Below are 27374 nucleotides of genomic sequence, written 5' to 3' on the forward strand. Positions count from 1 at the left end.
TCATGTAAAATCTCAGTTATGCTGAAGTCCATGACAAAGCTTTATTTTCTGGTTTCATTAAAGTAGAGTCAGTTTTATTTTTTATAGTTGGTCAATATTTAATTTTTTAAACAGAATTACTATAAAAAACTGTGTAGCAAAAATCTGTTTTTAGATGTATTGACAAAACAAAAGAGATGAAGAAGTTTGACCTGCATATGCTGTGTTTAATAAATTTATTTCAGTTAAAGTGCTCAGATCATACTAGAAACGATGTCTGCAGGATACAATGATGTTTTTTCCCCAAGTATAGCTAACCACATCAGTGAGATTTTCTGAAGAAATAACTTTCTAATAAATATTTTGGCCTTCTTCTGTATAACTTGGCTTGTAAGCACAGTGACACCCTAAGTTACCAGAGGTATGTCAGGTGTATTCTAAACTGTAGTTTTTGAGTCTTCCTTGTTAATACTAATGTGTTTTATAGTACAGATGTGTAATTAGATCTACAATATTTAATACTGTGTTTCAAAACCTGCTTGCTATTTGAATTCAGTGTACAGTTGTCTGTGATAAAACTTCAGATTCAGACAGAGAATAACTATTTTAAAGTGATCTAAAAATCACTTTCCACCATCACAAAATACTGTTTATGTGTAGCTCCTTGTAATAGTAGGACTATGTCTTATCTGTAGCACAGAGGAAGGAAAACAATGGAGCCCCAAATAAAAGATACTTGTTTGCTTTGGGTTTATGTTGATTGTTTATAAGCTGTACTTTGACTTTTAAATAAAAGAATAGACTTATGTTGGAATGTTTTTTTCAATAAGAAAAAAAATATTAACAGTTTTCAGGTAAAGTTTTAGATGCTTACAGCCAGAATTAATTTGATTTTGGGCTGTATAGATCATGAATCAAAACCCAAATGTACTAAAATTTTCTTCTTAAGGGAACTAAAATGTTTGTGGTTAATTTCTCTGTGGACCACACTTCTGGATGCTTTTGCAGATTTAAAGCATGTTACTATTCACAATAAAGAAAAGTGTTGGTAATTTTGTGTCTTTAATCCTGTGCTTCTATATGGAAGAAAAAGTTGTGGTAAATACCAGTATGTAACATGCTTTGAACTTATTTCTATTCTCCTGTTTTATTTTTGCTGTCATGTGAAGACCTGACTTTCAGAATTCATGCTTTGATGTTTATGCACCTCAAGACACCTATTGTCCTTCAAGGGTATATTGAAGAGAAATGGAAGAAGGGTAGACTTTTGTAGTCATTTACAGGAGACTGCTTCTCCCAGTCAAACAGGAGTTGTGGAAAATGGAACCTAACAATATTGTGGATAGTTTTGTGCTTGATCCTAAGGAATTATTGAGGTGTGTCTCCAGGGTGCGGAACAGGAGGACTGATAAGTGGTATGATATAGTCATTGCTCTGTTCCCTTGTTTTAAGAAGCCTTAGAGTAGTGCCAAGTAACCTGATGGTCTTGGGGATAGCTTTATTTTTTACTGCAGAGAAAAGCAATGAATGCTGCTTGCAGGATACATACCTTTCATAGAATATCCTGAGTTGGAAGGGACCCATAAAGATCATCAAAATCCCACTCTTTTGAAGAAGAGTAATATTTTCAGAAACAAATAACTTAGGGATGCAGGCTTTTAATGTATTTTTAAAACTATTTTCCCTACCATGGCTCTGTATGTTGGTAGTTCAGTCATTCTACTGAGATGTGCAATGCTAATCGGGTAAGTGACATGCACACAGTAATGTACAGAAATTCTGTAAAGTGGTAGTTAAAGCTGAGCACACTCAGCTGAGTGTGTAGAGAGTCAAACTGATCATTGAGGAAACTTCAGTGTGTGTGCAGTTACCTGTGTGTGTGCTATGAGAAAGAACCTGAGCCTTTAACTGAAAGACCTCCGTGTGGGAAGTGGTGGAAATAACTCCCAATGATAGTGAAATGCTGGAAATGCTTCTCCAGTAGAATTAACAAACTGTCCGTGTAGGAAATTAGGAATATCTAACCTACAAAATTGGTTACTATGCTTTTTAAATTGGTAGATATAAAAAATTTAAACAAGATCCTTTGATGCTCAGTACACTGTAAAGTTCCAAATGTTCCCTTGAATTCAGTATGTCAGTTTTAATGACATCTAAGAAACCATTCTCATCACATGGAATTGATTGTTTTCTATATTTTGTTTTTGTTTTGGAGTATTGTGGACACTGGGGGAAAATGCCATTCATAAGCATATGTGTTGCAAAAACATTGATCTTAGTTTATCTCATTATCACTTAAGGGGTGATCACTTACTCCTGCCTATAAATGCTGTGTTAAGGGTAGCTGGTATTGTAAAAATTAAAATTTTTAATCTCCTCCAACCTTTGTACCTGTTTTTGGGGAAGAAGAAAGCTATGATTTCCACCTCCCCTGTGCAGTTTAAGGGGTCCTGATACAATGTTGTGAAGAACGAGAATACGTCTGTACTGAAATACTCAAACACAGCAACATCTTGCTTACAATCTGTTGGTCATTTGAATAAAGTTAAGGGAAAGACATTTATTGATGATGAATTGAGTGGTTCTGATGAGATGAAATTGTCCTTTGATTCTATTTCTCATACATTTTATTACAGACTTCATGGCTAAGGGTCATCTGTAGAAATCCCTTGGATAGGTGGGATGGGATTGCTTTGCTATTATATGGATGGGTGAGATTCACAAAAGCAGATTTCATCTAGGGAAGTTAGATTTTCTCTGTAGTCAGTGGAGACAAAGAAGGGTCTTCTGGAGTCAAAGACACTGGAAGTTAGATACCTTCTGTGGTTGAAAAAAAAGGTAACACTGTATTATAAAGGAAATTAAGGGAAACTAACAACCTCATCTTAGAATTTGTCTTTGTGGATCTCGCTCTGTTTTAAACAGCTGAGGTCTTGTATTTGCTCCAAAAGAAAGCAAGAGTGCATATCTTCCTGGTTCCTCATAGTTTCTTTGCACTGTGAGGGTAGCAGGCACTTCTTCCTCCAGTTCCTTTAACGGTAAGGTCTGCAACGGAGTTATTTCCTTGGGGAAATTGTTTTTGTTTTATGTATTCCCCTAGGAATTTTCCATTTAGTAAAGAACATCATGTTTGGTTCATATTCATATTGCACAGCAGGTTCTCTTTAGTAGTTCTTCCCACAGGAATGGTGCTCATTAATTCTCTCCAGTCCCACCATTTAAGAACATGCCAGCTGTGTGCTTCCTTACATGATTGATGGAGCTCAGAAGTTTGTTCTACACCTGATGTGAGGTTTTATCTATTTTTATATGTTTTCACCATTAATTTTTGACAAGTGGCTCAGCCTCACTTTAGAGGGAATTGCTTACATGGAACCTGTCAATGCAGTCCTATTTCAGCTGTGTGCACCTGCAGTGTGAGTCTCAAATGCCATCTTTCTTTATGGACTCCTAATCAGACTCCAAGGCATTTGTTGGTAGCAGTGGAAGCAAGCACTGGAGGTGGTCCTGTAAAAGATATGAATATGGACTGTTCATGAATATGAATGAAAGTAGACAAATGTTTTTCCTTAAGTTTCTCTCATTTTATTGATGTTGAATTTTGCCCTCATCCGTAACAAATCGTTCTTTGCCTCCACCTCTCGTACCCTGACAGATGCTAAAGGAAAGGAGGGTTGCTACTCTTTCAGGAGATGTAACTGTATAACTTAGGTCATGTTTCTGAGCTCCACCAACTGAAAACATCAAAGTGAATTTGTTCTGATATTTGGCCAACTTATTTAGTCATCCCTCAAGACAAAACGTTTATCTGGATTTTTGGTCTGTAGTGTGGCTAGAATGTACGCTACCCAGATGTGTTTTCCTAACTTTGATGCAATAGAATAAAGGAATCATAAATACCCTTTTGAATACATCTTGTTATGGCCAGTAATAGTTGAAACTAAGTTAAAACTATTAGATTTGACTGCACCAGGGCATGAACTTCAGCTGTATTACATCAGGGGAAAAGTGTTTAAATTAAGGTTGTTTTTTTTTTTAAGGAAAATCTTTTCTTATCAGACATCCTATCTCAGCCAAAATCAGTAAAAGCATTTGCTACTAATTTAGTGGGGTGTGTTTGCGTATGTTTATTTTAGTGTGGAAAAGCAAGCTCTTTCCTGTTCTGCATAATTGAGGGTATATGCAGTAGAATTATCCTTAAACTTCTGCTCAGACAATGAGGAGATTTTTCTAGATTTAAACCAGAGAAAGTTACAAGGTTAATTATCACATTTCCGACACTGAATTGTACCTGACACTTGCTATCTCTACCCTATAGCAGCCCCACTGGGAATTTTAGTCTTAGCAGGACTTAAAAAAGGCTGTACATCTTGTCCCATCTCCTCCATTAACTCAGCTGCTTAAAGGAGAAGATGAATCAGATGTTTGCATGGAAGGTTGTTATCTAAATGCATTAATGTTTGTGCATTTGATGGTAGGCTATTTGTGTCTTTTTTCCTTCATGGATAAAATAGCTTTCTTCTAGGAAGTAATGTTGAACTATGAATCTTTTTGAGCGTGACTCCAAAGACTTTTTAAAGGTGAGAGATACTTCCCCTTAACCTTAGCTGGCCTGAACTGTCTTGCTTTTCTATCAGCGTGCTAGGGTAATAGATAGTGAGGCTAGGTCAAAGATGGGTGTATCTCACAACTGGCAAGTTTTCCACACAGCTCTTCTTTCAGTAGAGAATTGGTGCTAAACATATTGGGAAGTGTTTCATTATAATGTTTACTAGCTCTTCCATCTTTTCATTAATTTTAAGGAAAAAACAGCGATGAGGGATATGAGTGGAGCTAGTAGCTACCCTACTGAATGTAGGTAAAAAGTCCTATTTCCACAGACATGGTCGAAGGACTTCTGCCTATACTGCCAATTGTGAATTGTTTTTTGTGGCATTTATCTTTAAAAGAAAGACTAAGAGAATATAAGTGCATCATTAAATACTGTATTTTGAAATGAAAGTCAGAAAGCCATATAGGTTTAGCTATGTTTAGAAGTGCAGCAGGAGAACAACATAGAATGTTATGATTAAAAGTAAAAGCTCACTCCTGTATGTATGTATGTGCATATATAATGGCACACTTACTTTTTTGGAAACTAACCCATAGCCTATGGTGAGACATGCTTACTTCATTAGAATAATCCTCAGATAAAATGATTTTTACACTCTAAAATAATTACTTGTTTTGTGGCTCATCTTATTTTGAACATAAAATGAACCAGTTTTTGGGACAAATCTTTTCTTATTTTGGTTTTATTTTTTTTATTTCTGCCTAAGTTCTAAGTCTTATGTTTACTGACAGAGTAAACTGACAGAGTGCACTACCTGAGTTATTGTGTGGCTAAGGCAGGTGTGCATGTAAAGAAACTGCACCTGGTTGTGTACCTGTAGGCTTTGTGCTTGTGAATTAGCAGGGTATTTCAGGTGGGAATTTTCTTAATTCTTCATTTTGAGAGAAGAGAGTTAGAAGGTGCAGTTCCAGGTGTGCAGAGGAATGAGTATCATTGGCCATTATCTGCAGCACAACTAATTTGGTGACCTAAAAATATATGCTCTTTTCATCAACACCTGTAGAGTTGCTGTTGAACACACTGTAATGTTGCTTCAGGTGGTTCCTTTTTTTTGTTTTCTTTTGTAGATGCAGGGTTTCAGGCAGGGATATGATAAGCTCTTTACTGCATCATTATTAGGTTAAGACTGCCTGCTGTGTGAAACAGTAGGCAGTAGGATATTTTTGATCTTTCAATACTCGTCTTGCTCCTGGAAAATGAAACTACATCACTGAAAATAATCATACCTGTATGGTAGTACCTGTTGACTTAGAAATTTAATATCATATGAAGTAGGATGTAATTCGTCCAGGTTTTTTGCTGGATATTGTTGTAAAGCAAGCATAAATGTGGTCTGTGCTGTACTTCATCTGTGGAGAAACACAAGAGTCTGCTTTGTCTGAAATTTATTGTTGTGGCACCTCAAATGAATAATGCAGTTTTACTTTCCTAAATGATGCTTTTGAAACTATCTTTTTTTTTTTTTTTTTTTTTTTTTTTTGCTAGTAAATCCACTAAGACTGGAACTTCAATCTCTTTGCTTAATTTTCTTCAAGGTTTATAAACTGCTTTTGACTGAGTTTTACAAAGCCTGCATTTCATCATGATGTTCCTATGTTTTGAAATGGTAGAGTAGAAGACATTATGGAAAACTTCTAATTCAAAGACAAAGTATTCAAGCAAGCAATTAATGTTTTGTGACCTTTGCACTTTGACTTGGGAAGCTTGTTTTATTTCCAAATGTACTGGCACATGTTCTCAAGATTTTACTAATAACAGAGAAATTCTATAAATTATCTCAAAATAGAAAAGTAATTTTAATGAGAAAGGTCCTGAAATTAGTGTTATAGTTAAGTCTGAGCTTCTAATTAGCCTGCCATGCATTTTCTTTGATTGTTATGTTTAGAATTTGTTTCCAGAATGTGTAATTTTAATTTAATCATTCTTAGTCTAACTTTTACTCCTAGACACTGTATTAGCAACCACAACGTTTTTTAATCACTTAAAATTAAAACCTGAGTGGGGAGTTCTGGAAATTTCTTCATGTAATTCAGTATAAAGCAGAAGTGCCAAAATTGCAAGTGTGATTGGCAATGGCTTGGAATTCTGGTTAGAACTTCACTATCTTCAACTGGCTAGCTGATTTGTTTGATGTTGATACTTTTATTGCTAAAGGTCTTGGAATAGAATTTGCTGAAATGGCTTTGTGTTCATTTATACAGATGGAAAAATATCGATATTATCTGTTACTTGTATTTGTTTCTATTACTCTTTTCAAGATGTGTTTGTCAACATGTTTTTGTTTTTCATTTTTACAATAAAATATAAATATGAAATGAAGCTAGGACATGTTTTACAGTGCACTTTCTGGGAAACAGTAATTTGTGGATTTATTCTACATTTCTAAAACTACTCTCATCACCTGATATCTAACATGCTTCAAATGCCTTTTTCCCTCACTAGGTGCATATGACTGATGATAATGAGAGTAGTGGTCTTTGATGGGATGAAATCCTGCCTTTACTGAATTGATGCAGTGCTCCCACTGGAGTTAATGAATCCTTTATTTAACCCAGAGAACTTCACTGTACATAAATGTTTGCAGAAGTACAATCTAATGTGTTTGTCTTGATTTCTCGACCGTCCATAATTTCATTGCACTGATAGACAATTAAAATTTTTCAGGGTGAGTCTCCTGTTTTTTAAACTGTTTGTTTAGATCCAAAGCTTATTTAAACATACAAAGCATGCAACTTCAACTATTAAAATTTTTTCCATTATTGTAAAGTTTTTTTGGTCGTCATTACATAATGGTGTGTATTTGGTGATATAGACCAAGCTCTCCATCTCTCTGTCTCCATTTAGCTCATGTTTGGCTCTATTTTATATGCATTGCTGCCAATTCAACCACAGCTTCACAGTGAAACTCTGTCTTCAACATTCATTGACTATCACAGGTTCTGTGACATATCTGTGTGCTATTTTGCAAATCCCTTTGCCTAAATAGAACTTTTGTTTTGAAGGGTTAAGTAAAGGATTCATTGTAACTCACTGTGTTCTTGGGTTTTATGTAATTTGTAACAGATGTTACTTCACTTGGATAAGCTACTAATTTTATAGCTCCACTTTTATATTTGCATTTTATAATGTAGAACTTCTAAATGTATTGCAAAGTATCATATATATTTTGGAACATGTTTGTAGCCTCCTTTCAAGATTTTTTTCCCCCCTCATCTTGGTATTTAATGGTTGTACGGAGTAGGAATTGGTTACTTTGACTCCCTGTTGCAGTTTCTCACATGCAAAACTGCTTTTAGTATTTACTCATGTATAGGCCATTGAGAGGAGGTGTCAAGTATTTAAATAATATCTATGTATTGCTACTATTGGCCATATTAGTTCATCTGATATCTCAAAAAACGATAAACCCTTAAAAGGACCCCAGCCAAACACAAGAAGCCAATAACACATGAAAAAAGAGACAAATAGAGATAAGTATATTAATCAAGTTAAAATAACTGTAATCCTTACTGCAGGAGGGACACCAGAGAGAAAAGGAATTCCTCATTTCTGTTCCCGTGGCTTTACACAAGGAAGCTCAGATAAGGATGGGCAGCAGTATAAAGCATTAAGATGTGTTTAAATAAGCGCTAAACTGGCAACAACAGTGCAAACAAGCAGGTTTTTGCCTCTATATTAGTATTGCTAAGAAAAAATTTTGAAATTGATTTATGTACATGAAGAGCTGCATGTTTAGAATCAGAGGAATATGAATTTGCTTATTTCACTTAGAAGGTACTAATTTAAAGTAAAGCTAACCAGGTGGCCTTCATGCCTGGATTTTACTGGAAAGCCTGTTTATATACTTAATACAGACAAAATAGAAAATTCCTATGGAACAGGGTGAAATTGATCTCTCAGGGTTTTAATTTGGGTTTAAATGTCTTAGTAACCAAGTACTTTTGGTTAATGCAGTCAGGTGCCTGGGGTTCTAAACCCACTAAATATTTTGCAGTAATTAAAAAAAAAATTCTTTTGACTATAGTGGTGTAGATAAAAGCTGGGGAGAGAGACTTCTGAAGAAAAAGCCTATTTTCATATCAAGTGTTCTAAAGAGGAAACATTAAAAAGCTGGAGATTTTTTCCTTTTGAACTGACCATATTCATACTACTATGCCGCTGTATAGCTGAAATTATATTTACTTTATCCCCAAAGATTTTCTTACTGACGTCATTGTCACTAGTTCTTAAAATGAAAGAGTTAAAATAAATGATGCCATGTGATTTTCTGTGGCAATAATCCCCTAGCACTTTGGTTTTGTGGAGGTATGACCCAGCTTTGATATTTGTGAAGTTTCAAAAGAGGGTTCTGAATTTAAACAGTACATACATTTGGCTCTTGTGAAGTGTTTGAGTTGACTGTCATCATAACGTGCAGTCTTTGTTATGCTTGTAGACGGTATTGCTTTGTGGCAAAATCCAATTTAGAAAGGTGCAGTAGAGCTGTTAGTGATAATTCTGTAATGGAAGTAACAGAAGAAAACAAAACCACAGGGCTTCCCTGACAGCCTGGAATATTTTCTTAATCTAACTCTTCTTGTTTCCAGAGGCACAGATTGCCATAGTAGTTACTCATGATAATTTCATGTTCATCAAGTGAGGCAGTGGATTTTCAGGAGGTGGCTGTGTGCATCCAGATAAAGCATGGATTGTCATGCTGTAGTGTCTTTGTCTCTGCTGTCTTCTCTTGTCAAGGCCATGTTGAGCTTCACTTGAAAGTTGAGTATTTGGTGTCTAGTGAATTGATGCTTTGTTGTCATCATGGTGGTCCTGTGCCACAATTTGAAAAACTGTGGTCGTGCTGAGTCATTGTCATAAGGGTCAGATAATTGTGGCCTGGGGCACTTAATCCCAAGGTGCGCTCTCACGTCACCACTGCCGCGCTGTGGGAGCGCCACGGTGTTCAGAAGTGCTCCCTTGGGAGAGGGCCATGGTTGTTCTTCCTGGTGACGGAGCGTTTGATAAAGATCGCTCTCTGACATGGATATCTCTGCCCGCATTCCATAAACCTTTAGTCACCTCTCAAAAGCTCTGTGCACAATGACTGCTGAGTGAGATGGTCTGCACAGGGAATCAGGCTGCTAATCACTGTTTCTTTATCTTGGAATCTACTTTGAGACTTGCCTGTTTAAAAAAACAAAAGTTTGCTCCTAGAGTAAGGGATATTAAGAGTTTTATATATTAAGGTAAACAATGTACCTTTTAAGAAAAAACATATTTGACTTTGAATGCTTACAAATCCTATGTGAATTAAAATATGTGAAGGAGACTTCCTAAAACCACAAAAAGAATTTCTGTTAGATCTTGTTTTAGGTTTGGCAACTGAGTTGTATTTCCTTCTCTAAAATGGGGGACACGGTGAGACTAGTAGTAAATGTTCTGTGGCAGTAGCAATGAAGAAGCCATAATTAGCATTTCTCAGGTCTCCATTTTCTCCTGCTTTATATTCATTACCATCCCTCTTTATGAAGATGTAATTCTGCTTAAAAATAATTGTAAGGCACTGGATCAATAAACTTCCTTGCAATAAATTATTCCATAAAAACGATTGCTGGAAGCGACCTGTGAGCTTCATCATCCCTGTGTTCATTTCAGAATAATTAAATTTCCAATGTTATCTTTCATATTTTAACAAATTTTTCATATAAGACTTGCTCATATTTTTCATATAAGACTTGCTCATAAGTGCTATGGATGACATGTGAAGAGATTCTCTACTCCTTAAATGACAAAGTTCTGTTTTCTTCGAACTTCATTTCTGCTAAAAATACAGTTACTTCAAAATTACCAGAAGCTGAACCTAATGTATTTGAACTAGATGACAAAAAAAATAGTTGGCTAATTTTTTGCCAGTGGTGAATAGCTGTTTTTGTTTTTTTTTCTTCTGTTTATACAAAAAAAGAAAACCAAACTATCTGTCACTTTTCCTGTTCTCCATTTTAGGATATGGCATAAAATCTGGCAGAGTTTTCAGTCCCAATGGTGTTAGGGACTCCAAGAAAATATACTACCAACTCAAAGGAAGCTCCCTGGAACTTCACGCTTATTTCTTGCCCTTTACTTTTTCAAAGTTTTCTTCAACTTCTTATCCAGCTAAGAAGAAAGTGTTTTGTATTTTTGTAATTGTATCTGTATTGTTTTTGTATTATTAGAATGTAAGCCTGGGAGAGTCATTATTATGGTCATTATTGCCTCAAGAAATTTTTCTGCATGTATAAGAGTGGGTTATATTGCAAGCCTTTTTCAAGAGGCATTACTAATTTTGAAGTTATTGCTGGATATAAACAATGCCCTAAAAATACCTTACATTAGCACTAACGATGGAGAACTCTAACTGGTTTTAAAACTTGCATCACCATTACTTTAGAGTTTTCAAATGCTTGGCATCTTACAAGGCCTAGTTAGAAATGAAAGAAGCATGGAGAAGCATCTTTCTGCTTAAACACTTAAGGCTGAAAACATGAGAAATGCTCTATGCTTGGAAATATTAAAGTCGAATCCTTGCAATAGTGTTGAGGTATGAAGTTCTCAAGATTATAAAAAAAAAAAAATCTGGATTTCAGCTCTGTGAAACTGTGAATATGAAATTTAGTAAAAATCTTAAACATGATCTTTTTTTAGAGGGTAATTCCTTATTTTTTTTACAATACGCTTTCATAATAACTTAACTGGCCTTTACTTTTCTGTAGTTGTGTGTATTGGAACAGAGTAGGAGTCTGTTCAGAAAAAAATTTAAGAGAATATCAATTAAAAGCAAGTTTTGATCAGTTATAAAAATGTATGTTCAATATTGTACTTCCAAACTATTTCACAATCTCTTAAATCTTTCTTGTATCAGATACTTTCCTTTCTTTCATGACTCTTAGAAAGTTTGAAAAACTTATTTTTAGTTTTCTTTGTTTGAAAACTTTGTGATATTAAAGAAGGAGAAAGAAAAATGTTAAGTAGGCAATGATAGGTCTTATGCAATATAGATGGACTTTTTACTTAATAGTTTCCAGTTGGTCTAAAATCTTCATGTGTAAGCTACATTTAAGATGGTCAGTTGCAATGTATTTTCCTACCTATCCTGTGAAAAAGTGAGACAGGGAGAGGTTTCCTTTTTTTATAAGGCTTTATATCTATTTAGAAAGATGATAAAATAGATATCAAACAGATTGAACGGCTACTATGAGAACTGAAACAAAATTGGGAAATTATGGAGAGATCATGACTGAAGAGACCAGGATCTCAGATTGCAAAGGGTACAGATCCTTTATCTTCCTCAACTATTACAAAATATAAGTAGAGATATTCAGGTGAAAATAAAATGATTAAAAATATGAATATCATGTCGTTAGAACTTACTCATCCCTAAATTCTGCAAGTGTTTGAATGAAGAGCCCCAGGACACTTCTAATATTTGTAGCTTATGTCCTGGGAGATTTTTAGAGTAATTTTACTCCATGAGAAAAGATTTCCTTTTTTTCCTCCCTCCAATCAAGTATTTACTGTGTAACCATGTATTGTCAAGGAATCTTCAGTCTTGAGGCTTTTTTAAAATTGCTGTGTCTGTGCGTGCTTACATTATAGTGTGGTAATTCATATTGTATTGTCCTGTGTCCTGGATATTCCATATCTCAGAAAGCTGTATTGGGTCACTTCATCCATTAACAGAATAGTTAATGCTTAAAAATGTTTTTTTCCCCTCTTTGGTTTTTCTGCAAGTGTAAAGTAGAACTTGTATATATGCAGTTACCTAAAGATTTGTTACATGTTTCACTGACTTGAAATGCTTAAAGACTGCACTTCTCCTTTAGAAACTTAGGTCTACCACTTTTCTAATATTTGCCTTATATTATTGTGCTCAAGAACTGTATAATTTAGTGCCAAAGAAAAACTTTTTAATAGTTGTTCTTCTTAGGGATTTTTATGAAATTGCTTTCAAAATAGGTTATGGACTTGGTAAATCAGGCATTGTTTGGGAGTACTGGGATATTTGTTTTACACCTAGAGCCTGCAAAAAAGGTGATCATCTCATTTGTTCATGGTTATAAAATGGGAGGAAAATCTATCCTAAAATGAAGGCTCCGTAAGGTAAAAGGCCATGTCAGTTTGTGCTCTTTATGCTATTTGCATTTCTGAAGTATGTAGGAGAGTGTCAGTTGAAATACAGCTCAGAGTGAGAGACCACCTGGGAATTTATGAATTACTCTAGAAAGTAGCCTTTGCCTTTGCTGTGTAAGTGGGGTTCATGTAGTTGTTACACAAGGGAAACTCTATTTGCCTGAATCTTCAGAAAAATTACTATTATCTGAGCATTATCCATAATAGGGTACAGGTAGCTTGCCAGGAATTCTGCATTGTACTCTCCCAGTCAGTGGTGACATTATAGGAAGCATACGAGTGAATGAGCACACCTCATCAGCATGTTAAATTCATCTTCATTCATTGTTCTTCCCAAATTTTCAGTTGTATATTGGACAGGAAAAGAGATTAGATATTTGAAGGCCTCTGTTAGACTGAGGAAGATTTTGCCCTTGTTGCTTGTCTCCTCAGAAAGATGAAGCTGTACGGTGCATACAGTTACTGGTTACATGGGTCAGAGACAGCTGATGTAGGTTGCTACATAGTGTGGCACTTGTCAGGTGGCTTTATCACCCATCACTCTTGGAAAGTGACTGTGAAATGGAACTTTACCTTGTGTAGAACATGAGGTGTGGAAAGCATCAAGGCTTTGGTCAGAACAAATCAAATGCCAACACAAATGCATCAGGGGACATGTTGGTGATATCATTACTCTCTCTGACCAAAGTATTTTGTGTTGGTTTTCACTGCTTGGGATTAATTTCTTGGTTCTCCTTCACGTGGTTAGCTGGACTTTTTTGTTTGTTTATTTTGTTACTTGGCTTTGATTTATGTAGTGTTTGGACTCATGGGTGTCCTGTGGGTTCTCTGCTTTATTTGGAAAGATTACACTTCAAAATCTAAAACAAAAGCTATCAACACGTTTTTGTTTGAAATGTTTCATATTTATAGTTCGCTAAAATTCTGTTTTCTTTATCTTCCCAGTCACATGGGAGCTTGGAGGGAACACACACGCATCTCTAATGCCAGCATTGCAGATTAAAAATAGTTTTCCTCCACCAAATACTAACAGCTGGTTGGCTCTCTTTCCCTGCTGAAGATGCATCATATAGTATTTTCGTTTTCCTGCTTTTGCCAAAATATTAATGGATCAGGCTCTGCAAGTTTTACTTTGTAAATTCTGTTGTAATACTAATTACACTTTAACTGCATTTCTCTGAGGCTTTTCACAACTCCAGTCAAGCACCTATTACCCTGTCTTGCAGATAAATAAACAGAAAGTGGTTGAGAGAGGTGCTTTGTGTTGATGTAAATAGTAATCAGATAATCAACGCTTCTGTAAACCCAGTGTTACTTGGGCAGCATGGAGATATGGTGGCACACCTGAGAACAGGTCTTCTAAGTTGTGCTCCCCCAGGATGAACTCCTAACCTTTATACCTTTCCTTTACTTCAAGTGCTCCAGTGCAAATAGTGTGGAAAATCTTGTCATATTGACATTATAGCAATTGCCTATTGAAATCACTGTCATCTTCTCTTTTAACCAGTGATGGAAACTGTCTAAACATTCTATTTCAAGAAAGAAGATGTTATAACGATATTTTTAAAAATATCATGTTTTTTAATGCTGTGAGTGGACAATATTATGTACAATGACAAGTTATTTCTGAACCGAGTAGAGTATCATATAATAGCTTTTCTAGTTTTCCCCATCTTGAAGTACTCAGCAAAACTCTTGCCATATTAGAAGAAGTGAATCTGTTACTTTTATTTTATTTTGAAAATTCTTTCATAATGTCTGGCACGTAAAGTGATATTGCCTTCATATACATGATCCATAATGTTTACCTTTTGGCTTAAAAGCTGAAGAAACCAGTGCAAAACATGGAGAGACATGAGAGTTAATAAAATAATGGATGGCAGCTATGTTCCAATGGAAATAATTATATACTGCCTTTTTGATAGCATAAAATCAATGTGTTGTTTTTGATTAATACAGTAGGCTTGCTGGTCATATGGAGATTAGTGTGTGATATAAACCTGAAAATTAGTTTGTTGTCACATATTATGTGATATGATGGGGATTAATTTCAGGAATGCCTTAAAAATATGCTCTAAACAAAATCCTTTCTACACTGATTGTACTAGATAGATTAATCCGGTTGCCATATGGGCTTGAAATTGCCTTGGGTATGCAAAAGAAAAATCCAGATAAATGATAACTCATTTAATACTCTGTGGTTTGTGTTTATGGAAAACAGAATTCCTCAGGATCTTCTAAAGGAAAACAGGAGTGTGCCAAAGGTAATTTCGGTGTTGAGTGTTCGCGGATGGTAAAATTATATTTAACAGATGTTTGTAATTTTTGCAGGTAATAGCTCTAGCAGATGCAGCAGAAGAAAATCAAGCCAACATGTTCCAGGCATTTGCAAAGTTGAAAAGTGCCACCCATCTGGTGATTATGCTGATTAGTTTGTGGCAGAAGCTCAGCGCTGATCAAGTTGCTATTTTGGAAGCTACGTTTTTGCCATTAGCCGAAGATACACAAGAGCTGGTAAGAATCCGTAAAAGCTGCTTGAAAAATGCTCATTCACAGAGCTTTAAGCCTTGAAATGTCCGTATTTCTCCTTGTACTTTGCTGAAGACTGTCTTTTGAAGTTATTTAAGTAGCCTTATTAAGTAGGTGTTTGATGCAAGCTACATTGATTTCACAAGAAAGTGGAAAAGTAGGAGTAGGTTATAGAATGTTTCAATAAAAGATATGGGTGGTACCAGTTAAATTCTGCTCAGCCTTTCCTTACCAAGCCAGGTAGGAGTGTCTCACATAAATTTGGCTGATTTTTACCTTCTGTCCAATGGTTAGGACAAACAGAATAATATACCCAGTTTTTGAAGACTAATATAAATGCTCTATAACATACATGTCCACATTCCAATAGAAATATGAAATACAGACAGGTCCAGACAGCAAATACAGTGTATACATTTAATCTATTAAGCATTTGCCATACTTTGTCCTCAGTGTATTTACAGTGGTTTGTATAGTGAATGAAAGTTATCTAAACAAAATACTATGAATAGTTAATGTCCTTGTATTCCAAACCATGCTCTGTATAGTTCTGCATTCTGTAGATGTCTGGCTAATTCTGTTTTTATTTAATGAGTGTGACCAGGTGTGAGATTGTGTATAAAATTTGGAGAATGGTCTGTGAAGAAAAATAATGCTGTTTTTTATCCACGCCACAGGTCCCCAGCTAAACTCTGCTTTAGATGAATTAAAGAATGTTCTCAGCTTAATTTGGAGTTGATCCCCAGTTAGTTTCAAGAGTTATCTTAAGTACACATTAATTTTAATTTTCATGTTTTTGTGGTGTACAGTGAATCCAGATTTTGGTGCATACCCGGAATACTTAGAATGGTTTGTGGTCTTTTAGAAAGCTTGTGCTGGGCTCCAAGTGAATCTAGGATCTTTTGCCATTTCCACCTGGGGGGCAAAAATTGTTTTGGCATTTTACATGATATTGAGTCATAGCAGGCAAAGCAAAACAGTTTTTTTGAGATTATTTTTGGATTTAGTCCTCATTTCAATTTGGAAAATCAAGCTTCACAACTGAGGAACATGCATTCCCGTGAATTGAATTCAAAGAAAGTTCCTATGAATCTCCTAAAAGCCCAACCCACCATTTTTTTGCATGACTACTTTTTATTTGCCATCAGGAGTTGGGTTGCTTTGACACAAGTTTTGATAAAATATAGTACAATTTGTTGTGTATCCTCTAATGCAGGATATTGCTTCAGCATATATCTTGATGTGGTTTAACATGGTGGTTAACAATATTCTGTGTTGAAGCTATAACACTTTGCATTAGCATTGTAAGGATATATATCCTGCAGAGCAGTCAGGATGAAAAATGTAAACCAACAATAACTGGAGGTGGAAATAGAAACAAAACCCTTATAAAATACTGAATTATGTGCCATATTGAAGTTGTTATGGTACCACAGAAATGTGAATGTAATTTAAGAAGCTTCGGCAGGGAATGGGGAAATCTTCTGACATACCAATGATATTTACATACAGAAGCTCCTAGCTGGTGTTCAGGTTTCCTTGTAAGCAGTCGAGTGGAACACTGGTGAAAGAAAATACTCTGAAGATTTTTTTATTTACTCTTCAAACAATTCAGTGTAATGGTTTGTTGCATTTTTATTTGGAGTGAATGTGTTAGAAGACAGTTTGGATTCAGTCTACATCTCCAGAACATTTTCTGCCTTGTGAGCGTTAAACTATGGAAGTGCTTCCTTAAAAAAAGGGAAGTGTTTGGAATACACTGTTAGCATAAAAAGAAATGCCTCTTTTACCATAACCTCAACATTATTCTCAAACATGCCATTTCATTTAGAACAGATTGTATCTTGTTTTCTAGACCTGGCAATCACTTCAGTTCGATATTTAGCAAATATGAAAGTGGCATTCTGCATTCCCATTGTGTCACCATTTTTTCTCAGACTGCTAAATGATTTCTATTGCTGCAAACTTTTGTCTAAGAACATATAAAATTTGGGTTTTCTTGTCCACAAAGGTGTAGTGGAAGAAATACTGCAAACTTGCATATTTTCTGAAAATAACAGATATTTGGCATAATATTTTGTTTCTGGCAGTAAACTTCTAACTAGCACCTAAATTGTACTGCTTTGATAAAACTGACTAAAAGGGTTGCTCTTGTTCAGTGTCAGAAATACAAGGACCTTCCCCTTTTTCAGTGATTCTTTCATGAATGCTGCACAGTTGTAGAAGTATAACATCAGAAATTGAATGACATCTCTCAGGTCTCAGTGAGATAAATGAGCTAATTCTTCTGCTAATGAAGCCACCAAGAAATTGATGCCAAAACTGAAGAAAAGTAGTTGCAGGGAACTTAGGTGTGGTTTTGTCCAATGTAGTTTTTTACTGTGGGACTAAAATAAAATCCATATTCAAAATATAGATATATATATTATTATTATTTCAAATCACAGTTACAGCTGCATGCAAACTATACTTTCAAATGTATGCTGGTTTTGAGTTCTATGTTTTTCTATTTGTTGAAATATATGGTAGAAAAATACTTTAGGGTGCTTTTGGAGACAAAGGAACCATGATTTGTTAATAATGTTAATAATGCACCAGAGATTTTGTTAGACAATTCATTTTTTTCAGGAGAGTTGGTTACTGTTCTTCAAGACTAACATATTTCTTATTAGCTTATAACAGGGACTGACAGCAATTTGAAGCACTGTAAAATCTGAAATAAAAAAAATTACAAAAAATTTCTAAGGGATGTTTTTCAGTGATTATCTTTTACCATGTTGAGTTTTCTGGATAGAAAAAGATATTTGAAAAATGCTGAGTTTGTGATGAAGCCTATTTTTACAATAGGAAATCCGTTTGGGAAAGGAGGGAATTTGTCCAGGCTAATTCAAAGGGTTCATGCTGCATGGGGTAGTTTTGATATAATGGTTGCATGGCGTCTGGATTGATTGATGGCTCATTTGCCTGATCAGTAAGGTATTAATGCTTTCTTTGTTTAAGACATTACAAAGGGAAAATATCTTTTGATATGAACATTCTGACTCTAAGACTGATGGAGGGCCCTTGGCAGTACAGCCATCAACAGCAACTTTACTGAAGAGTAAATATTTTCATAGTTCTCCTAATGTTACCAGCTAATGACATACACGTGCTTCATTGCTCAGAATCATCCCTTGCTTGTCATAGTCACGTTTACGTTACTATAGTTAATAGTAACAGCTATAAACCGGTGTTGAGGAAGTACATTTCCATCTCTCTTTATGTTTGGAGTCACACCAACCAAGTAAATGTCTGTATTAGATCTTGAGTTTTTATTGAAGTTGTAATTTGGAAGAAAAATATGCCTGAGGGTGAAAGGCATATTTTAAGTGACTCTATGATTTACAGTAATTAACTTACGTTAGGGACTATAAATTTACCGCTTCACGGTGTTGATTAGATAAAGTTGAAAAATATACTTTAAGGTAATGATGAAAAAGAAATGATGTCAGAAAAAACTCATGAAGTACCTGTAAAAGTCACAGGAGTTACTGTCAAAAGTGTCTTTGCTTTCTGTAAGAAGATGATCTGAATTTAAATCATGAGAAAAAGAAAAGATAATTTGGGAAAGACTAGATAGCCTGCTAGGTTTTATGCATGATAGCAAATGGGTTTTATTGTAGAGTTCTTGAGTAATGTAGAAAATACTGTTTTGTGGAAAGAATCCTTTACTGAGACTAAATTCTCAAAATCAAAGGTAAGGTTATTTCTGTAATTCCAGCAGGATTAATTCTGTCATGACTGGCAGTAGAAAAATTTTCCTCTGAGTTTTCCGTTGATGTCCAGTACTTTTGAAGCTTTGAGCTAATAATTGCATCTTTGGCAAGAGTAATTTTTATGAACGCTAATTTTTAGAATTTATTGGAAATTGTCACTTTAATTCTTGTAATTAATCCAACCTAGCTCTTGATCGCAGTACAAATCATCTGGAATTATTTCTTTGTGCCTTATATTTTCTATATTCCACTTGTCATTTTAATCACTTTTTAAATGCAAAGATCCAGTTGTGTACCAGACTGAAATATTTAAAAATAGGCTGAAATATTTTATGTTTTCTTGTTTGCCGTAGGTTAGTTCAAATTATTTTTTAGTTAAAATTTCTTAAACATAACAAAGAACCCCACTCCAAACCCAATAAGCCAAAAAAATCCCACAAAGCCACCACAGTGGCAGTGATGATGGATAACTTGGAACCAGTTTTCCATATGGTTGTGTTCTTTACTTTTGTGAACAGACAACTTTACTGCAGATACATTATATTTATTCCCCTCCTTCTTTTTACAAACAAGGTGGATAATACATCTGCAGATAAGTAGTTTCAGACAGAAAATCACATTAAATTTGTTGCCTTTTTTCCAGCTCAGAAAATGGTATTAAATGACATTCACTAACTTTTTGTAATTATCAAAACTAATGAATAAGTCTTCCTCTTATCTGAATCAATGTCATGTAACAGCACCCCTCAGAAAGACTCTTCTGGTACAGTGAAGCATCTAAGTCTACAAGAAATAGGGGGAAAAAGCTAGTAAATTTTAAACCCTTAATCACCAAAATAAAAGGAAGGCGCTTTCAGCTTTTCCCAGTAAACACCATAATTTTTCAGTAAAAAAGGCTAGTCTCAGCCTGAAGTTTAGTTTGGTTCAGGGTAACATAAGATTGAGCTAATAAGATTGTCAAGTGAGGGGAAGAAGGTGAAGAAATGAGATTGCCACTGTTACCTAGGCAGGAAAAGTCCTGTATTAGGGAGAAAGGTTAGAAATGGAGTAGTGGTGGGTGGTTCCTGTCAATGTCCTTTGTTCATGTGTGTGTATGTGACCCAGCTGCACAATAAGAGAAGAGCATGATTCAAGTACCTCGAACATTCTTTTATAGTATATTTTGATATGGAAATTATCAGTGCTCTTTCTGCTAGCCTGCTTTCAAGAGGACCACAGTGCACCAGCGATAACTAGAATCATAAAAACATTAAGGTTGGAAAAGACTTCCAAGATCATGGAGTACAACCTTTGCCACATCCAGTTGTTTCCTGAACACCTCCAGGGATGGTGACTCCACCAGTTCCCTGGGCAGCCCGTTCCTATGTCCAGCCTGAACCTCCCCTGGTGCAGCTTGAGACTGTGTTATCTTGTCCTGTTGCTGGTTGCCTGGGAGAGGAGGCTACCCCCTGACCTGGCTGCACCTTCCTTTCAGGGAGGTGAAGAGCATGGCAAGGTCTTCCCTGAACCTTCTTTTCTCCAGGCTACATAACCCCAGCTCTTTCAGTTGCTCTTAATATGAGCAGGTGGACAGAAGGACACCTGGTTGTAAAGCCACTAAGTTACTGCAACTGTTTCTACTTTTATTTGTGATCCTTAAAAGAAGAGTTTCAAACTGATTGATTATTTAACAATGTTGGAATGTCTAAAAATGAAAGATCAAATGTTAAGTAACTTGGATGAAAGAGGGAATTTGAAGACCAAAGAGGTAGTCTTACCACTACTGTAAGCACTATCACAGTTCCTTTAAGCGTCTGGTATTTTCTTCCTGCAGTTAATTTTATTTGCTGAGAAGACAGTGGGTTATGGCAACAATAGCAAGTTGAAGACAAATTGCACCACTGTCTGGTTATCTTCATGTGTAGCTAAATTCATGTGATTCCTCTGGGTAGAATAGAAAAGTGACAATATTCTGTTGGTCTGAGAAAGCAATGCTTAATGTGGTCTGTTGGAAACATCTATGGATTAATTAAAATCTATAATATAACTTCATCTGATGCTTTCCACTTCAAAAGACTACCAGAAGGAGCTATGCCCAATTGTATTTTCAAATTTTTTTTCATTTGCTGTTTTTGTTGGTGTTAGATAAGAAGGGGCTGTAAAAATAATTTTTTTAACAGGCTGCTTCTGGTGGTTCCCAATAGTAATGGTTTTCAAAAAATAAAGCTTTCTCTATTTCTTCCAGATGGCATAAACAAAATTATGCAGAAATAGTTTGGTATGCATTATGAATTGTAAAAGTTCAAAGGACAGAAAAAATTGCAGTATTCTTGTTCTGTTTAATTGTATGTCCTGAAAATTGTATCAAGCTCAGAACAGGCATTCAACCTTGGTAAGAACCTTATGCTGATGGAGAATCTGGCATATCTATTGGTTAGATGTATTTTAATTAAAAAGTTTAGAGAATTAATTTTAACTTGAGCATTCATGTTATTTTTTCTGCTGGTACTGGAGATCCTGAAGTTAATTTCCAGTGTGCTGTCTCTGTTGCAAGCAAAGGCCTACTTAGGGATCTTGTTTCTTGGTGTAAATTAGTCAAGGCATAACTGTGTTCTGCTTTGATTAGTTTGCTTCCAGCGTATATCACCTCCTTTTAAAGTAATTTGGATGCCCTGCAAAGTACCTCAGTTATCCCAAGAGATGTACTCTTTGTTTGATAAATTAAAGAAGCTTCTGTTATCTTTTCTGTTCTTTCTTTATGTCTTTCTTTATGTAATATTGTGATGGGGACCTCTAAACTTTCTCTTTGTTAGGGTGATCTGTCTAGTTCAGGTACAAAGAGCTATTTTAGTGTAGTGGTAATTACTGAGTATGTGGTGCATACCAGGAGTTCAGATCAGTTGTCATCTAAACTGCTTAATGACAAGAGTGATGCATTACAGTGATTACAGCAACGTTGTTCAACAAAGGGTCTTAACACTCAATATGCATAATCAGTGGCTCTTGCTTTTGCTTTTGTTTTCTTTTTTCTTTTAAAGAAGTATATTGTCAGTGGAGAATTCCCTTGATATTGTGTCTTAATTGAAAGATCCTCAGACTCCTGCTAAGCAGCCTTCCAGTAAAAGGGTTTACAAGAAGAATAGAGAGGACATGTAGTGTTAGGTCAAGGGGGAATGGCCTTAAATCGAAGGAGGGTAGGTTTAGGTTAGATAATAGGAAACAATTCCTTGCTATAAGGGTCTTGATGCACTAGAACAGGTTGTGTACCCCCCCATCCATGGCAGTGTTCAAGGCCAGCTTGGATGGGGCTTTTAGCAACCTGGTCTGCTGGAAGTTGTCCCTGCCTACGGAACTGGAGGACCTTGAAAGTCCCTTCCAACCCAAACCATTCTATGATTCTGTAGTATATATTAGAAATGTAATGTGATTTATGATTGTTTGTAAAATTCTGATGGAATTGCTTATATACTAAAACAATAAATCCATTTCAGCAGCATTAGAGTATGACCTTTATGTTACCTAATAGGACAGGGTTTATAGAATTAAAAGTTGCATATTTATTGTTGGTTTTACTTTCTAATTGTCTGGCATCAGGTCAAAGATATGATACTTTTATTATAAGTACTGTAGTGCTATATTAGTACCATTGTATCTAACCATACATCATGGCATTTTCTGAGAAAATGAGTTACTCCCAATAATTTTATGAAGCTCTCTGTTTATATTGAACACGTGGCAATGGTATGCAGCTAAATTCATCATTTTACTTAGATCTCATGGTCAGAAATGTTTCTGAGAGGGTGTATCTAATCACTACGCTAATGTTTGGTTTTTGGGGGAAGTGGGGGGAACCAGTTGTGATGATGAACCAAACTGCTTTTGGTTCTGAAGTTGTTGATGGTTGTTCTTGGTTCTGTGTTGCAATCATGTAGTGTTTTTTGGTCACTACTAGATAGCCTATAGCTATTGTTCGCATGTTGTGCTGCTGTATAATTGGTTTACTGGAATTTACAAAGTTATCACATCACAAAGATAGATAGAGATAGGTAGATAGGGAAGTCATACAGAAGATGTCACATGAATTTTTCATCTTGTTACAAGATCCCAGAAAAAACCTCACTTTTTTTTACCATGATTTTCAGAATAGTCATTTTTTCAGATGGAATTTTTTTTTGTTTAGTTAATGGCAAGATGCTTTATCTTAATTCCTGGATTAAGAATGATATACCAGTATTCTCTCATATTAGCACAGGTAGTGAGAGACTCACTTTACATTAAAGTAGGCCAGATTAAAGGTAGGTAAAGGTTGCATAATTAATGTCCATCATCTCCTGGCTTTTTCAATGAAATGAAAGTTTGATAAAGCCAAAAATATGGTTTAGATACCTCAAAAGTAAAACAGCTTATAAATCAAATCTATAGAGGAGGAGGAGTTAATGAACTTTGCTGAAGATACTGTCTTAAGAAAAGGCCCAAAAGAAACCCCCTACCATAAATTTGAAAGTTGGCTATCCAAGTAAACATGCAAGTCCAGTTTACCACTATCCTCTTTGGACTCACCTGTGCATCTTGGGAGAATAGAAATTCCACAATTTGAGGCAACAGAACTGAGTTTAATGATACTGGTGCATAGATCTAAAGTAATGTGAGAATTTAAATAGGAAACAAACTTTATGACAAGCTTTTTCTTTTTTCCCCAGATAAAAATATTTGAGTGTGTGTGGTTCCATATTTCACAGGTTTTGGAAACACAATCTCATTTGTCAGTATTTCATGGCATGTTGTATTGGTAACCTAATAAGAAAGATCGTAGCGAAAGATGAAAATTTCCTCTTCAAGAATATCAGTGATATAAAAATGGAATATGGGCCGAGATGCAAGGAGAAGTTTCAATAATCTTGTTTAAGCATGTGTTTTATCTACTTTTTTTCTCCAGGCTGAGTATAACAAGGTCCAATTCCTCTTCCCCATATCAAAAATTGTCTTGCTGGACCTAATTGTAGAGTTCATTGCAGACCTGCTGCTGGATGTGTAGCATTCTTCAGCAAGATGCACAACTCCTGGTGTGTTTTCTTGCCTGCAGACAGCTTTGACAACATCTGCAAGACCCAAACAGCACCTCAGTTTTCCTAACTAACTGGTGAAAAGTTATTGAGGAAAAGAAAGATGAAGTGTTAGATGGTTTCAGTGCTAAAAATCAAAACAACAGGCTTCTGAAGCTGGCAACAAAAGAAGTCAAGTCACTCCATTCATGTAGTGCTTACAAGAGTTTCTTTCATCAGTTCCCAGAAGGGATCAGTGGTCATAAGAAGTCAAGTTAAAAAGAAAATTAAGATGAAAAAAATCCCTAAAAAATTCAGGATTCAGGAATAGTGTCTACAGAAACAAATGAAGTGTGTGAACTTTTGCTATTCCAGACAGGATGCATTTATATTACAATAAATAAGCATTACTAGATGAATAACTGTAGAATTATATAGTTAGAATTTATCTGTTGAAAAAATGTGCTCTTTTCCCTGCCTCTTATCCACTCGTAAAAGACCACTGTTGTCCAGAAAAAAACCCAACAAACCGGGTGTTAGGAAAAACTCTGTATTGCTCCAATTTCTAGATACGAGACAATTTGAAGGAAGAGTTGATTAGCACAGACGCTTTACTTGTCAAGAAGAAGCCTACTGAGCTGATTCTAATTTTAATCTAATTTTGAAAGTCTTTCTGTGCAAATGAAGAGCATCCAATGCGAAAAGATGCAGCCCATATGGAAATTTGGCTGCAGTATATGGAGGTTAAATTTTAGTGGAGGAGCTAATGAAACCATCATCTATATTCATCCTGGTATGTAATTTTTTGGTGAAGCATGCACTTTCCTGAGAGTAAATTACTAATCTCAAGAGCATGGAAGAGTTAAGCAGTATTAGAAATATTATAGTTATGATCCCCGCCTGGAGCTTTGCTTTCTTACAGGTGATACACTCTTTAATCACGTTACCAGTTGTTTCATTAATACAGAAAACCTTAAAACTGCTGATAACCATAACTTGTTTCTGTGAGCAGGACTTTGCTCAGAATTGGACTTGAAAAATAAATTAAAATCTCAGAAGATGGAGGTCATCCTCTTGATGCATGCAGCTTTTAGAGCCTTTGTTTAGTAATGCTCACTTTGCTAGATTTCTGAAACACTCACTGCTTTAAATATTGCTCTTCTACATTTTTATTTTTCCAGAAGGTTAGTTTAGGAGCACCATTCCTGAAAGAAAAATATCACCTATTATATAAGATAGTTCTAAAAACACTATTTTGATTACTAAGCCATATGCATTTTTAACTTTCTTTCCATATCTGAAAACGCTATAGAAGGAGAGTTTGGCAAATCTTGATCTAAAGTTAAATGTCCACAGAATAGAGTCCTCCAAAAGCTATATTTATATTTAATGCAGAAGTGTTTGGTGGTTTGTGAATTGAACTTCAGAGGACAAAAATACCAGAGAAACTTTTAAACGGCAAGTATACTTTTCAGGAAAGAATCTGTCATCGAGATTTTTCTCAGGTGAAGTTGCCATAGGCTATCAATGTATGTTTACCAAGTAGGACTCAAAATGAGAAGCTCTTGTAGAGAGTTGCTTATGCTGCTGGAGTTACTATTAAATAAATATTTCTACATTGAACAGATAAAGTTGCTGTTTCTGTTATGACTGGCAATTACAGCACAGCTGTGCAGGAATTACAAGTGTGTCTGTGACAGACTTTTAAATGAACCCACTTTATTCACAAAGGATTTTTGCTAAATCTGATTTTTGCAGTCTATTGACCTCAAAATGTGAGAGACTAATATTTGAATTAGATGTTCTGAAGTAGTTGGAAAATAGTTGTTGGCATAAATACTTAATATTAAATAACTCTCTACAGATCTGTTTTGCTATACCTGGACCAGTTCGATAAATATTGTAAAGACATCTCATACACTTTCCCTTACAAGTCTTGATTACTTTCTGTAGTCTTTTATTTGTTGTTCTTCACAGACTGTTTAAGCTTTTACCTTAAATATCTATTGTGTCAGGATCTCTACAGAGCTTGATTGCTCATATTTTGTTGGGAGTTATCAAGATGTTACCTTGTACTTCTCTGGGTTTTGAATTTTCTTTTGTCCCTTGTTTGGCTCTTGTTTCTTGTGTTTTAAGTAAATTGTAATTTGTTTGGAGTAGGTAAATTTGCTGAGTCCAAACCCTTAATAAGATTTAAATGTCTATAATACTTATAATGTAGCTCTTCACAATAGGTTGACTTCAGAGTACCATCTCACAAATAAGGATGGTTTCCATGATTTAAAATGAAATTTATTCATCTACTGTTTTGAACTATTCTTCTAGAACTATGTGTCATACAAATTTTCTTCATTTTCATAGTTGTCTCTTACTTTGTCTGGGATGTTCAAGTATATCCTCACTTTGATACTGTTTGTATCAGTCTGCAAATTCCTACTAGAACTGAATTTATTTAAATGACAGTAGAAATCAAAATCAGATCAGTTAATATTATGAACATTATGCATCATAAATGATTCAAAGAAAGATATGATTAGAGAGAGCAGGTTTATTATAAGAACTTCAGTTGTGATTTTTCTATCGTGTACTCAATACACATCCTTCTTAGGCACTGAATAGATTTGGAATGTATTTAAGTTTGACTCGTGTCTGGATTTTCATCAGACTTGAATTCCACTAGTCTATAGGATTTTGCCAGTTCTCTGTTTTTCAGTTATCCCAGGGGTAGGTTTTTGTTTTTTATATATGTGGAGGTGCTTTTGCTTTGATTTTTTTTGTTTTTTGTTTAAATGCAAAATTGAATTGTAGAAGATTCCAGATAATCTGTGACTGGTGTTTCTAATGCTTTATGTTAAAGAAAACTGGTTTTATATTATTACAAGGATAATTCTTCAACCAAGAATAATTTTTTCTTAGAAAACCTTTTCTTAAAAAATATACTGTCTCTTGACACTGTTCAAATGTCATACATTAAGACTTCAGTAATATTTTGCTGCACTTTTTTCTGAGTGCTAAATAAATAATGAGTCTATTGGGTTGTCTTTTTCTTTTCTTTTATTCCGATTCTTTTCAAAAGGTCTCTCTAAAGGCTTTATCAATTCTTTTTTAGCAGTGATTTTTCAGGGACACTCACAAGGAAGGTTTGTCATTTCCATTTCTGACAGCACATGCAAATGTTGTATGCCTACTTTATGGCTTCTGTGGCTGTTATCTCCTCTTTGAGACAAATAGATCAGTTAGAAATACAGAATAGGCTTGAAGAATATGGGTTAGGAAGACTGGTAGCACAGTGAATGCCTGGCCAGATTTGCTGGTGGTCTGTGCCTGTGTTGG

At 35.2% G+C, this 27374-nt stretch overlaps 1 protein-coding gene across 15 annotated transcripts in view; it reads left to right on the forward strand.

Moving 5' to 3' along the window:
* Positions 1-27374, forward strand: part of BBS9 (Bardet-Biedl syndrome 9) — a 288845-nt gene that overhangs the window by 114427 nt on the left and 147044 nt on the right. For all 15 annotated transcript variants that reach the window (XR_011149049.1, XM_069007583.1, XM_069007584.1 and 12 more), the window contains one exon: positions 15068-15250. Coding sequence is in view for 14 of the 15 variants with exons in the window: in XM_069007583.1 (XP_068863684.1) it covers positions 15068-15250 (183 nt within the window). In the remaining variant the exon portion in view is untranslated. The remainder of the gene's footprint in view (positions 1-15067; positions 15251-27374) is intronic.

The sequence above is a fragment of the Aphelocoma coerulescens genome, chromosome 2 (genome assembly GCF_041296385.1).
Source record: "Aphelocoma coerulescens isolate FSJ_1873_10779 chromosome 2, UR_Acoe_1.0, whole genome shotgun sequence".
NCBI lineage: Eukaryota > Metazoa > Chordata > Aves > Passeriformes > Corvidae > Aphelocoma > Aphelocoma coerulescens.